Source organism: Capra hircus, chromosome 5, assembly GCF_001704415.2.
Source record: "Capra hircus breed San Clemente chromosome 5, ASM170441v1, whole genome shotgun sequence".
Classification (NCBI taxonomy): Eukaryota; Metazoa; Chordata; class Mammalia; order Artiodactyla; family Bovidae; genus Capra; species Capra hircus.
Window position 1 is genome coordinate 96,304,739 of NC_030812.1, and position 14,945 is coordinate 96,319,683.

Below are 14,945 nucleotides of genomic sequence, written 5' to 3' on the forward strand. Positions count from 1 at the left end.
TATGCAAGTCAAGAAGCAACAGTTGGAACTGGACATGAAACAACAGACTGCTTCCATATTGGGAAAGGAGTATGTCAAGACTGTATATTGTCACCCTGTTTATTTAATTTATATGCAGAGTACATCATGTGAAATGCCAGGCTGGATGAAGCACAAGCTGGAATCAAGATTGCCAGAAGAAATATCAATAGCCTCAGAGATGCAGATGACACCCCTTATGCCAGAAAGTGAAGAAGAACTGAAGAGCCTCTTGATGAAAATGAAAGAGGAGAGTGAAAAAGTTGGCTTAAAGCTCAACATTCCGAAAACTAAGATCATGGCATCTGGTCCCATCACTTCATGGCAAATAGATGGGGAAATAGTGACAAACTTTATTTGGGGGGGCTCTAAATTCACTGCAGATGGTAACTGCAGCCATGAAAGATGCTTACTCCTTGGAAGAAAAGCTATGACCAACCTAGACAACTTACTGTGGTCAAAGCTATGACTTTTCCAGTAGTCATGTATGGATGTGAGAGATGGACTATAAAGAAAGCTGAGCGCCAAAGAATTGATACTTTTGAACTGTGGTATTGGAAAAGACTTTTGAGAGTCCCTTGGACTGCAAGGAGATCCAACCAGTCCATCCTAAAGAAAATCAGTCCTAAATATTCATTGGAAGGACTAATGCTAAAGCTGAAACTCCAGTACTTTGGCTACCCGGTGTGAAGAGCTGACTCTTCGGATGCCGGGGAAGATTGAAGGCAAAAAGAAGGAAATGACAGAGGATGAGATGGTTGGATGGCATCCCTGACTCTATGGACATGAGTTTGAGCAAGCTCCGGGAGTTGGTGATGGAGAGGGAAGCCTGACATGCTGCTGCATTCCATGTGGTCGCAAAGAGTTGGACACAACTGAGAGTTGAACTGAACTCTTGTTATTTTTGTAGAATAAATCAAACTTGGCCTGATACATTATCCCTTTTTTATGTTGCTGAATTTGATTTGGTAGTGTTTTAAGATGTTTACATTTGTGTTCATGAGAAAGATTACCCCATGATTTTCCTTTCTTACCAATATAATGTACTTGTTGGAGTTTTGCCATCAAGGTTACATTGGCCTCATAAAAAGAAACATTTCCTTTTTTCCTGGTTTCTGAAAAAGGTTGATTTAATGTTGATAGGGTTTTCTTTCTTTTCCCCCTTCCTTTTATATATTCACAAATAATCCTATACTTTTGTCATGGGTTGTCTTTCTACTTAAGTCTTTTATACTGGAGTAGATTTAGTATATGCTTTAGTTTGTTGAATAAGTATGTTTTTTCATTGCTGGTTCTGGTGTTTTTTAACTGCTCTCAGAGTAGATCTTGGGTCCTCCAGCAACACTGTTGACTTCTCATTTTCCCCAGTTGTTCAGTTGAGGCCATCCTTACACTACCAACAACTCATTTTTTTTTTTTTTTTATCATTCTTTCTGCTGCTGTTTTAAATTTAATTTTAATTTTTATTTAAATAATACATGTAAATGTGGAAATCAAGTGATGCTACTTGACCTGTAACAAAATCCAAGTTTACTGCTCTGCTCCTTCCTCCTGTTAGTTCCTACTCTTAGAGGCATCTCTGATGGTTTAATCAAGAGTCATTTTAAAATATCTGATTTAAAACAGCTGCTTCTTGATGTTTAAATTTTAGACATCACAATTTGACTTTTTTTGGTGGAAGATGAGAATTTGCTGTCTTAAACCATATAATACTAAAATACCGATATGAACTTTTCTATCATCCACCCAGCTAAAAAATTATCCCATTCATCTTAAAAACTGAGTTTTTTAAAAAAATTAAATAATAATTTTTAAGCTCATAATTATTTGTTATTTATGGGTATAGAAATATAGCCATCACCTTCATTTCTTTTTGCAGCTTTTTTCCTCTCTGAAATTATTCTTGTCTAATTTAAATATTGATTCAATATGTGCAGATGCAGCAACCAATCCATCTTTTTTTTTTTTTTTTTTCCTGTTTCACTGAAGACATACCTCTTTATCATCCTGATTCAGTCAATCTGGATTGGCTTGCTCTTGGCCAGTCTCCTTTCACCGTTATCCCGGAGATGTGCTTGCTAGTTGTCTTGGTGCTAAACCTGCTATTTCCTAGTTTCTGTTTCTTTGGCTCATTCCTTTTCCCTGAGAGATCGCATCCTCTACTAGCTACTTGAAAGGAGGTTCATAGGAGATTAATATTCTAGATCTGTTGCTTGTCTCTTATCCAGCTTGTAGATTTTCTATTGCTTTTCTACTCTTATGTCCTATTTTTCCTTATGCCTATTATGCCTTCATTGTTTACTATCATTTTAGTAGATTTTTAGGAGGGCGCGTAAATAGACTTGTGTTTAACTCTCCATGGATCTGAGTGTTGACTTAGTGCCTTCTCATATGTATGTCCCCGCCTTTCGTCATATATTAAGCTTAGCTTTATGCTTGGCTATTCCCTGGAACTTCCCCTGATATTTCCAAAGTATTAAGCTAGTATCTTTCTTTGATTGAACTCATCAATTAAGAACCAGGGAAAAGTTCTATAGATATTTGAAGGATGATTAGGAGGAAGAGGGAACGAATGGATGTATGTTTTCTGTTTGAATGAGGGTGAAACAGTTGGGGTGGTGAGGAGTGGGGCACAGATTTCAGTATATGGTGTGAAAAAACTTTCTCCTAGTTCAGTAACAGAACTGGTTGCCGTTCCAGAATCTGGCTGGCTTTGTGTCTGGGGTATTTTAGAAATGCTTATTTTGAGGCGAAGCTTGAACCAGGTAATGTATGAGTCTTTGCCAGTGTTCTGAGAGGCTGAGTGAGTGAGTGAGGCTGTTGTTCTCCACAGATGCCGTGAGTGTGCTCAGCAGGTCTGGGTGGCCAACAACACAGAGTACTCTGCCCACCACCACTACTTCATATAGAGAAGCACTGTTTTGTATGTTTTATGTATTAGAGATCCTCATAAGATTTATTTGGAAAAAAATGGACTGGTTAAAAAAATATTTTTTGAAAATGGCTCTAAAGTTCTTTTCTACATTTCTGTGAACTCAGTATTTGCTGTGTATTGGACACTTAATTTGCTCTTGATTGCACTTAAATGTCTAGTCTGTTATCTTTTCTTCTGAGAAAGATTTTTAAGTTTTCTGTTGGAGAGCTTATTATATTTTCCTTCTCAGTACTTCTAGAATCTTAACAGGATTTTCAGTCAGTTGCTGTTGAATGTATGACTTGACTACATGAATCATTTCTGTTGAACATTCTCCTTTCCAAGGGGCCAACCGAATAGTATTAGAAGACACCAACATTCTACAGCCTGTGGGACTGACTGTGTTTGAAAACTGGCTGTACTGGATCGATAAGCAGCAGCAAATGATTGAAAAAATTGACATGACAGGTCGAGAGGGTAGAACCAAAGTCCAGGCTCGAATTGCCCAGCTTAGTGACATTCACGCGGTAAAGGAGCTGAATCTTCAGGAATATAGTAAGTGCTGATGGTGTGTTGCTAGTCCCAAGATTCATGTTTGTTATTAGAAGTGACAAAAATTAAGATGTTGTGTGTCTTCTATTTTAAGATTTTCATACACTTCTAGTTTTGCCATTTTTAAAAAGTCTTCATGTCTTTAAAACCTTGCCTGGAAATTTTTTCATATTAAACTTGGTTTCCCTATAAAACAAGAGTTAGAGAAAGGAATGGTGTGTCTCATTTTCAAAAATCTCCCCACCCAGGAACAGCAAGGACTTGCTTTTCATGTTTTGTCTTTCTCCCCTTCACCGTTTTAAGAATACTGGTGTAAAGCCTGTATCCGTACACCCCCATGGTTTCAACAGAAGCAGAAGTTAACATTTATATAATGATGAATATAGTTATCACAAAAATAAGCCTATTCTTTGACAAAAACAAAACAAACTAAAAATTAGTATATAAACTTAGAGAAGACTGTGCTTAATAAGTGCTCGTTTTTTCCCCTTTTGGTTAAGTTTTGCAATTCACGGCTTAGGAAAGTGGCCATAAATTATTGAAAACTTAAAAATGACTAGTCATCTTGGCTTAGATAATATGTGTTAATATAATACTATTAACTCTATTAATACAGTATTAATGTTAGAGTTAGTATTAATATTTTAGTTAGTGTCAACATTATTAATAAGTTAATATTAACAGTAATTAATACTATTAACTCTATTAACATAATACTGTTATATCTCTCATCGGATGAACTGTCCCAGCAGTCACTACTGTAGGTCTTACACAGTTATATCAGGAATGCAGATGTTAAAATGGAGGACTAGTGAGAGAAGTATTCACTCCTGAACTTCTCAGCACAATGTTTTCCAATCAAACTGGAGTATTTAAGAAGGAAACAGGAATGAGAACGCCATAGCTTGTTCAAGTCTATTATGTTGTCACTGTTGGTGAACTTAGAAGTTAATTAGAGGTATTTGAGATTTAATAGTTAGAATTGTCATTCTATGTTATGACGTGTTATTCATGCTGAGTATTTAATAGAAATAAGGTAGAGATGATGTAATGGCTACGTATTCAGTTGATACATGAGCTTTTTATGACAGAAAATCTATGGGTGTTTTCAGAATTTCAGGGGGAGTGTCTTTTTTATAGTTCAACACTTAAATCTGGTTTATATTTAGAAAAACTTTATTTTTTAAAATTTCTAAAAACATTAAAGAAAAGGAGATTGTTTATCAAGAGTATCTTGGAATTAAAAGGTTGAGAAACACTGCAGTATAGGTTGTACATTCTGATCCGAGGACTGATGTCTGCTTTGGGACGTCTGTGTAGTATGGCACGTCTGCTCGTTTGTGCATAGCTGACTGTCTCCATCTTGTCAACATACAGTGAAGCGGGACTGATGTGTTACTGACAGAATCAGATGATAAATGGGTGGCCACATTTGCTGTTGGTATTCTGGGATGATAGCTGTCAAGTTGCTTTGGACGTGAGCTAAGTAGAAAAGTCAGAGCAATGATTTCATTAAATATAACTTAGGAGACTTATGCGACAGACTTTGAAATGTGCCTGACAGTGTATTTATTTAATTTAACCCAAATAGGAAGAAATCAAACGTTTGTAACATTGCAAGTTCTTTTGCGGTTGACCAAGCAAATAATTTTGATGGTCTCTGAGTGGTTGAATTCATGTGAACTTGTTTTTTCTTCTAACAGCTATTAATTTTTAGCAGATTCCTCCTTAGAATACACTTTTTGGGCAAAATCATCATCTCTCTCAGAAAGTTAAAAATCTTTAGAAGAATTTTTATATTTTAGAGAGAATAAGATCCAGGTTTCAGCATTCTCCCCAGCAATTTTTTTACTTTGAGTAATCAGCTTTTCCTACTCACAAAAATTAACATGAGCTGTACCATTACCTTACTTTAAATACTTTAAAATATTTTATGTATAAATATGTAAAGACAGTGGCTACATATAAATATTTTGTGTCTTAAATTGTCCTTGTTTTCTTGTAGATTGTGTAGAGATGGTGTGAGTAATTATATTCAATGGAAATAAAGTCCAAAGGAACTTTGAATTTGATTTTCTTGGTAACTCATAAATAATTGATTTTGGCTGGGCTTTTCTTCCTCCCTCCCTCCCTCCCTTGCTATTCTTTTCCCTTTCTTTTTTCTCTCTCTCATTCTCTTCTCTTTCCTCTTTTCTTGCAGGACAGCACCCTTGTGCTCAGGATAATGGTGGCTGTTCACATATCTGTCTTGTAAAGGGAGATGGTACTACAAGGTGTTCTTGCCCCATGCACTTGGTTCTTCTTCAAGATGAGCTATTATGTGGAGGTAAATATGTTGTTATTTTCTTCTAAAAGTGTAATTCCAATCACATGTTCCAGAACTTAGTCTAGCATTCTTTGACAGTGAAATTACTTTCTCCTAACTTGATTGGTGCCTTGTATTTCATACATCTGCACTATCCTAGGCTTTGGGGTTTTCTAAGATTGAATGCATCGTGACCAGAGATAGGTGTGACCTGACCCTGGGCCTAAGGCAGAAGAGCCCTTTTAGGGAGAAACTCATAACTGTAAACGAGTGTATTTCTTAATAACAAAGTAGTTTTTGCTCCCTCAAAGGGTAACAAGAATTAATTCCACCTCCTGTAATCTTAATCTACTGAATTCTGTCAGTTTATGTGTCATTGTTGCAAATGTATCCAGTGAAAAGAATACTCTTCTGTTCAGATCTATCAGCAGTTGCCTGTTGTTTCTCTTACTTATCTAGCCAATAAAAAATATATATATATATTTTTAAGGTATCACTGAGTAGTAGTAATGTTGTAGTGAAATTGGTTCAGTTACTCATAGGACCACAACAAAGGTGTATCCCTTTATTAAAGCATAGTATAGTAGCATCAAATGCATTATAATATTTATTCCCTTAATTCAGAAATTCTCCTGCTGGGGATAATTCTATGTGAATTCAACCAACGGAAAAGGACTGTTTTCTATAGTGGCGGGAATTTAAAAACAATTTCTAATGATAGGAAAATGATTTAATAAAATAACTGAGCTTATGTAGCTGTTAAAAATTATGATCATAAACTGATGTAAAAATGTAGCCCAAAGTTGGCTCAGGTGGGAAAAAAATATTAAAATGGTGTTTTATTGTGTGATGAGAACTACATAAAAAGTAAATCTCTGAAAAAAAGATTGAAAGGGTTTACATTCAAAATATAAAAATTATTGATAAGATGGTATTATAAGAATACTTTATTCTCCTAACTTTCAAGTTTTTTAAAAAATATAAGTGACATGTATTGAGTAGTAGCTATGAGGATCTCTGTCTGGACCGCAGGAGATGTGAAGATCTTTGACACAGAGAATGCAGTTTAGTTGGGGAGATCAGCTTTGTGCACAGGGAAAGTTAAGCTCTGGTTCTTGAAGTATCTGTCCCCAAAATAGCAGATATTACGCAATGATGTAAATATATATAATGCACTGATCTGTACATTTAAAAATGGTTAAAATGGTAAGCTTGTTACATGTATTTTGTGTGTGCTTAGTTGCTCAGTTGTGTTCAACTCTTCACGAACCTTTGGATTGTAGCCTGCCAGGCTCCTCGTCCATGAGATTTCTTTTCAAGCAAGAATACTGGGGTGGGTAGCTATTTCCTCCTCCAGAGGATCTTCCTGATCCAGGGATTAAACCCTGGTCTCCTGCATTGCAGGCAGATTCTTTACCCGCTGAGCTATAAGGGAAGGCCCCAAAACAGAATCTAGTTGCTTAAAGTGTGTGTTAGTTGCTGAGTTGTGTCCAACTCTTTCTGACCCCAGGGACTGTAGCCCACCAGGCTCCTCTGTCCATGGGATTTCCCAGGCAAGAATACTGGAGTGGGTAGCCATTCCCTTCTCTGGGGATCTTCCTGACCCAGGGGTTGAACCTGGGTCTCCGCATTGCCAGCAGATTCTTTACCATCTGAGCCACCAGAGCCATAATTAAAAAAAAAAAAAAAAAAGCAAGTGTTTCCATGTCAGAATGCTAGATTATTGCTCCAGTAAGGCAAATCTTAGAAAAATATGCCTTTATGTAGATACAGATAAAACTGAATCAATGATATCACCTTTCATTTAGAAAGTGTCTTTTAAAAGACCAGTATTTTTTTCTTCCTATTTAGTGATTGTTTTTAACATATGTATTAACTGAATAGTCAGTGTGCTTTAACAGATGTGTACAGTGATGTTACTAGCACCCATTTCAAGTGAAAGAAAGTGAAAGTCTCTCAGTCATGTCTGACTCTTTGCAACTCCATGGACTGTTCAGTCCATTGAGTTTTCCAGACCAGGATACTGGAGTGGGTAACCTATCCCTTCTCCAGTGGATCTTCCCGAACCAGGAATCAAATTAAGGTCTCCTCCATTGCAGGCCGATTCTCTACCAGCTGAGCTCTCAGGGAAGCCCACCCAGATCAAGACATGCAGTATTGTCATTAAGAATAGTTCCCTGTGTCTTGGCTCCCAGTTCTCTTCCTGGAGTAGTTTCCATCTCCATGGTTTAGCTTTACTTATTTTTCAATGTAATTTACATAAGGAATCATGATGTATGTACTCTGTGTCTGGATTCTCTTGCTTACTATAATATTTTGAGATTCATTTTTATAGTGAGTGAAGTGCCGCAGTCTGTGGTTTTCTTTTTATTGCTGTATAGTGTGTTTCATTGTATCAATACAAGTAAGCCACAGTTTTATTATTCTTGTGTTCAGGGACATTTTAACTGTTTGCAGTTTTTGTTATTAAGAGTGAAACTGCAGTGAATTGTGAATTCAATAAATTTTGAATTTATATACAAGATTTTTCTTGCGATTTAATGTAGATTTTACATGCATGCATGCATGCCTCAGTCATGTCTGACTCTTTGCGACCCCTTGAATTGTGTAGCCTGCTAGGTTCCTCTCTCTGGGATTTTTCAGGCAAGAATACTGGAGTGGGTTGCCATGCCCTCCTCCAGGGAACTTACTGACCCAGGGATCAGACCTACATCTCTTATGCCTCCTGCATTGGCAGACAGGTTCTTAACCACTAATTCCACCTGGGAAGCTCAGATTTTACAGTGGAGGCAAATGAAATACACAGTCTGAATTTCTCTGCTTGACCTTTTCAAGATATGTTTTCATTTGAGCCTGTGTTACCTCCCCATCATCTCATTTTGTACTTCTTCCAGTCTGAATGTGTTTTCAAACTGGTCTCACCATATTTTTTACATTTTAAAAAATTTTTGAGGAGAGCTTGTTTGTGTAGATTATGTTTATCTATGTTTACTGTGGTAGGATTTGAAACCAAGAACTTTAAAAAATACTTGTTAAAAATAATAATAATAAAGCATTACATGTTCTCAAGTTAAAACTGTTAAGAAAATTGATGGTATTTTCTAAAGCAAAATAATTTTAGTGAGAAATATAGCATTGTTTTTACATTTTTTAAAGTGTTTTGAGTGTTGAGCTGGATTCTCTTGTCTACTTATGCATTCAGTCTGTTGTAGTATGTAGCTTCATTGAACTGTATGAAGAATTTTGGCCTCAAAGATACATAGTTGGAAACTGGAGGCTATAATTAAATAGCCTTTTCAAATAGTTATGTATATGTATATTGAATTCTACACCAAATCTTGACATATGATAGTTTTCTATAGTGTTAGTTGCATTGTGGAACTTGAAACCATATCAGTTCACTTTTCATAGTCTCTTATATTGAAATCCATTAATTATTTTGTACCATGAATGGATATTTTATCCATGCACTATTTTATAACCTTATGTGTCTCGGTCATTTGGAAATACTAGAATTCCATTCAGAAATTCCCAGATCATCAGATTTTGATGCATTTTATTATACAGTATCAAAACAATCACATTAATATTACCACCAATCTCATCATAAGAATTTTTAAGTACTAGGAATCCGTCAAGCTAACAGTGTTGGATACAGGTCTTCTAAAATTACAATTTCTGATAAAAAGTTCCATTGTTGTATAATTTGCCACAAAAGTACATTATGATTTGCTATTGTTTGAAATCACTGGTTCATTTTTTAAAAACTTCCCACAAAATACCCAAGAGCAAATATCAATAGTTTATCTGCCATTTGTTCTTTCACATTAAAAGGGTGTCACATTTTGGGTTGCGTTTACAGCTCAGTGTTTTTCCCTTTGGAAACCTTGATATGCAGCCCGAGCTTTGTACATGTTTTCCATTTTGTCAGATAGTATGGAGGAGATGTGTACTCAGAGAATTGACTTTAATGTAATTAGTATTTTTTACTGATTCATCAAGAACATTCTTGAATGACACTACCCCACCGCAACCCCCATGCCCCACCGCCGTGTGTATGTATGGTATATGACTATGTAGAATGTGGTGATACAGTTTGGGGCCCTTGCCCCCACCGCCGTGTGTATGTATGGTATATGACTGTGTAGAATGCTACTGATACAGTTTGGGGCCCTTGCCCCGAGTCTGCTAAGGTGCCAAGAGTTTCACCTTCCGTGGCATCAGTGCGCGTGTAATGAGAAAGGCAAGTGATATGTTAGTATTGTAAAATACTGTCTGTCAGTTCCCTGGAAAGAGGTCGCGGGTCAGGAACCCCCAGGGTTCGTAGATCATTCTTTGAGAACCTCAGGGCTGGAAAAGTTATGAATTCTAAGATAACTTTAAAATATTTGAAGGTGGATGATTATAATGGTAATTCCTGGGTTATGTGTGAGATTATAACAAATTGCAAATTCAGTACTCCTACTTAAATTATAGTATATAAGAAAACTTTCTGCCTTATAGTTGTGTAAGTTAGTGAATCTCAGTGAAGTAGTGTAAAAATTATATCTCTTTTCCGATTCAGTAAGATAATTTATAGATTTTATCTATTATAAAATGTTTTGTGTATGTTAATCATTAAATGGGCTTCACTCAGGTGTAAATGTCAGTACCTCTGTGTGACTATGATTGTGTTTTTCATTCCCCTCCCCCTATTCATTTGAAGAACCCCCAACATGTTCTCCTCAGCAGTTTACTTGTTTCACGGGAGAAATTGACTGTATCCCTGTGGCTTGGCGGTGTGATGGGTTTACTGAATGTGAAGACCACAGTGATGAACTCAATTGTCCTGTGTGCTCAGAGTCCCAGTTCCAGTGCGCCAGCGGACAGTGTATCGATGGTGCCCTGCGGTGCAACGGAGATGCGAACTGCCAGGATAAGTCAGATGAGAAGAACTGTGAAGGTATCCTCAATTCCTAGGCCTGGTTACAGATTTCCTTTCTCAATTAAGTTGTTCGAAATTCAGACTTTTGCTTTGGCTCATTCAGTGGTAGATTTGGGGTTTTTCAAGTGTGTTTGACTTTATTATTTCTAAACATAGTAGCATGTTCTAAATTGTCTTAATTCACTTAATGTGTGTAAGATCTATACACATTAATAAGCTTTGAAGTTGAGAAATGACACCAAAAGATTAGCCCTTCAGTATGTAAAAATGGTCCTTGTTTGCAGTGAGCTCTGAATGGGGCATCCCTGGTAGCTCAGCTGGTAAAGAACCCGCCAATGCAGGAGACTTGGGTTTGATCCCTGGGTCAGGAAGATCCCCTGGAGAAGGGAATAGCTACCCACTCCAGTATTCTTGCCTGGAGAATTCCGTGGACAGAGGAGCCTGGTGGGGTACAGTCCATGGGGTCGCAAAAAGCTGGACATGACTGAATGACTAAGCAAACACATGACGCACTTATTAACAACATAAAGTAGTTTCATGTTTTCTTCTCATCCACTAACTTTTAACAGAGTGTAAAACAACCACAACAAAAATATTCTCTGGAAATTTTTAGTGTCTAGAAATGCATGTAGAATTCTTTTAATTCTTAACAGAATTGTTAGTGAAAGATGGAATTTAATATAAAGGACAAAATAGGAAGTTTCCTGCTAAATTGCTTTTTCTTCTCTTTTCTATCTCTCAGTTGAAATCCCCAGAGAATTATTTGTAAGTTTTCTCTAAAAGTCTGATTTTTCACGTGTGCCTGGAAAGCTCTCTTTGACTTCTGCCAGATTTTACACAATAGCAAAACTAAGAAAACTATTTACATTTTTTTCCCCACAGTACTCTGTTTAATTGATCAGTTCCGCTGTGCCAATGGTCAATGCATTGGAAAACACAAAAAATGTGATCATAATTTGGATTGCAGTGACAAATCAGATGAACTGGATTGTTGTAAGTATGATGAAAACCTTGTATTACTCTTAAGGTAGAATTTTCTTTTTTAAAATAACTTTATTAGTCTTGAAAGTGTGAAAGTGAAGCTTGCTCAGTCATGCCCGACTCTTGGTAACCCCATGTATTATACAGTCCATGGAATTCTTCAGGCCAGAATACTGGAGTGGGTATCCTTTCCCTTCTCCAGGGGATCTTCCTGACCCAGGAATCGAACCCAGGTCTCCCACATTGCAGGTGGATAACGGAGAATTTTTAATGTTCTTTTCCTTTTCATTATGTGTGAGGTTCACTTATGACCAGTGCTTTCTTATTAAGAAGGAAGTTATTGATATTAGTTATTTGTACCTGAGATTTCTTACATTTTACATTTAATAATTTCTTAAAGATAGTTTTTTTATGTTCAAAAATCTTCACAGAAACATTTAGCAAAGCATCAGAAAGGAATATTGTTTTGTGAAAACTAAGGTTAGGAAATTCTCAGTTTCAATATATGGAAATTAGTGGTCTAAACTTAAGAGTTTCTGAACATTTGTTGTTTAGTTACTAAGTCATATCTGACTTTTTTGCAACCCCATGGACTGTAGCCCACCAGGCTTCTCATTACATGAGCTTTCCCTGGCAGGAATACTGGAGTGGGTTGCCATTTCCTTCTCCAGGGGATCTTCCCAACCCAAGAACTGAACCCACGTCTCCTGCATTGGCAGGTGGGTTCTTTACCACTGAGCTACCTGGGAAGCCCCTTCTGCACGTTAACACATGTTTAAAATTTCCCATTTTTTTTCTTGGATAATTTTCTACCAGTCTCTCAGTGACTTTAAGAGCTTCCTTAAAACACAGCCTGAGAATACTTAAGCCACCACATATATATATTCCTGAGCCTAGAGACCTTAGGCTAAATAGCCTGTTGTTTCTTTAAGGTACACAACTACTGCCTAACGTTCTAAGGTGAAATGTATCCAAATATTCCATTTGTCAAGTGTTGACAGATGGCATTCAGCACAAGCCAGGTCTCCCTTGTCAAAACTGACTTTCTGGAATTTAGACAGAGCTCATTTTAAAACTCTTTTATTGTGACAAAGACTTCAAGCTGATGTTTTTACAAAATTCAAATGGGATCTTCACTGAGACTACTGGGATCTGTTTCCGTTTATTCAGCAGACCTTGCTGAGTACTTGCTATGTGGTGAGGGTACATCGCACCTGTGCGAAGTTCCTTGAGAGTTCTCTGTAGCCAGAGGAGGGTAGGAAGAGGGATGTTCAAGCCAGGCAGATGGATTTGAATTCTAACTCCACCAGTAAATTATTTGCTCTTGTTAGATCTCAATTTCTCCATCTTTAAAATGAAGATAATATTTAGTATGGTGATTGTGAGAGGATTGAGTGATTTAATCTGTGTGAAACAGCTTAAATCAGAGTAGGTGTTATTGATAAAGGAGTGTGATGAGTAATGATAAATACGCTATAATAGAGATCTGTACAAGGAGTAGCACAAAGAAGAGAATGGTCAGATCTTTAGAAATGAAGATGGGATTCAGCAAGGAAAACATCTTAGAAAAATGCGGTAAGGTTGGCTGGGTGTTGATCAGTGAATAGCCTTACTTGTGCAGTTAAGTGGAGAGATTGCATTCTAGGTAGAGGGACTCTCTTGTCCTGCCCAAAACCAGAGTGAAATGGGCACTTTTGAGAGATAACGTGTAAATTGGACTGCCGAAATATAGGCTGCTGTCTTGAGGTGTGTTGGCAGAAGCTGACATATGTAAAGGTGAGATCACAAAGGACTTTGCTTTTCCTCTAAAGAGTCTGTGGACAGTATTCCAGAATAATGTTGTTGCTGTTGTGTTAGTCACTCAGTCGTGTCCAACTCTTTGCGACTCCGAGGATGATAGCCTGCCAGGCTCCTCTGTCCATGGGATTCTCCAGGCAAGAATACTGGAGTGGGTTGCTATTCCCTTCTCCAGGGGATCTTCCCAACCCAGGGACTGAACCTGGGTGTCCTGCATTGCAGGCAGATTCTTTACCCTCTGAGCCACCAGGGAAGCCCCCAGAAGGATGAAGAACCATTAAAAACCTGAAGTGAAGGACTGGCATGGCTATATAATTGTGAAAGTAGTAAAGTAGATGGATTGGAGGTGATAAGATGATAGGCAAAGAAGTCTGTTAGCTTGGGTGCTTTCAAATGTTTTGACCACATGGAGAAGAATACAAAGATGTGGATGTACACGTAAAGAAATGAGAGTCATGCAACAGTATTTACCTGTATTGTGTAGAATGCATTCTGAGGTTTTCTGTTTCAGAATGCTGGTTTCAACGCATTAAATTGTTTTTACCAACTAAAGACTTGCAGCCTGTACCTTTAAAATGTTTCAGAGACTTGTAGTTCAGCAGAAGATGGTAGGTGTCTAAATCAAGGGAAGCACCACTGATGGAGAGGAGGGAGCGGATAGATTTCAAAGTTATTTTAGAAGTAGAATGAAAAGGTTTTAGTAACCCAGCTTAGAGGTGATAAGTTTAGGTTGAATTAGCAGGTAACCTCATTGAATGACTGCACTCATAAATGAGACTATATGGCAGAGACGAAAAAGACAGTGGATATCATGTTCAGCTGATGTAGGTTTTTAATTATCTTCTTATATAAATTTAAATGCTTATAATTTGCCACAGATGCCGTTATTTATTCATGATCTGCTTTGTCCCTGGAATCTAGAAAATGTTGACAAATGGTGGTGACTGTGAGTTCAGTTTGGATTACGTGGTATTGAAGCTGCCCCCTTGGGTGTCCCATTGAAGCTATTCAGAAAGCTGTTAATAACTGTGGGTCTGTAGCTCGAGAGAGAAAGATGGGCGTTTTGGTTTTTTCTTGATAATTATAGCTGAGGCAGTTGATGAAATCTCTGAGGGAGAGGAAGCAGAGGAGGAAAATGCTGCTGCTAAGTCGCTTCAGTCGTGTCTGACTCTGTGTGACCCCATAGACGGCAGTCCACTAGGCTCCCCTGTCCCTGGGATTCTCCAGGCAAGAATACTGGAGTGGGTTGCCATTTCCTTCTCCAATGCATGAAAGTGAAAAGTGAAAGTGAAGTTGCTCAGTAGTGCCAAACTCTTAGCGAACCCGTGGACTGCAGCCTTCCAGGCTCCTCCATCCATGGGATTTTCCAGGCAAGAGTACTGGAGTGGGGTGCCATTGCCTTCTCCAGAGGAGGAAAATAGCAGGAGGTCAACTGAACTCTAGGAAGCACCTGT

The 14,945-nt window shown here is 37.6% G+C and overlaps 1 protein-coding gene across 3 annotated transcripts in view; it reads left to right on the forward strand.

Annotated features, from left to right (window-relative positions):
• Positions 1–14,945, forward strand: part of LRP6 (LDL receptor related protein 6) — a 170,282-nt gene that overhangs the window by 146,548 nt on the left and 8,789 nt on the right. For 2 of the 3 annotated variants that reach the window (XM_018048470.1, XM_018048472.1), the window contains 4 exons: positions 3,278–3,487; positions 5,685–5,810; positions 10,495–10,731; positions 11,596–11,706. In XM_018048470.1, coding sequence (XP_017903959.1) covers positions 3,278–3,487; positions 5,685–5,810; positions 10,495–10,731; positions 11,596–11,706 — 684 coding nt within the window. The remainder of the gene's footprint in view (positions 1–3,277; positions 3,488–5,684; positions 5,811–10,494; positions 10,732–11,595; positions 11,707–14,945) is intronic. The other variant, XM_018048471.1, reaches the window with a different exon arrangement.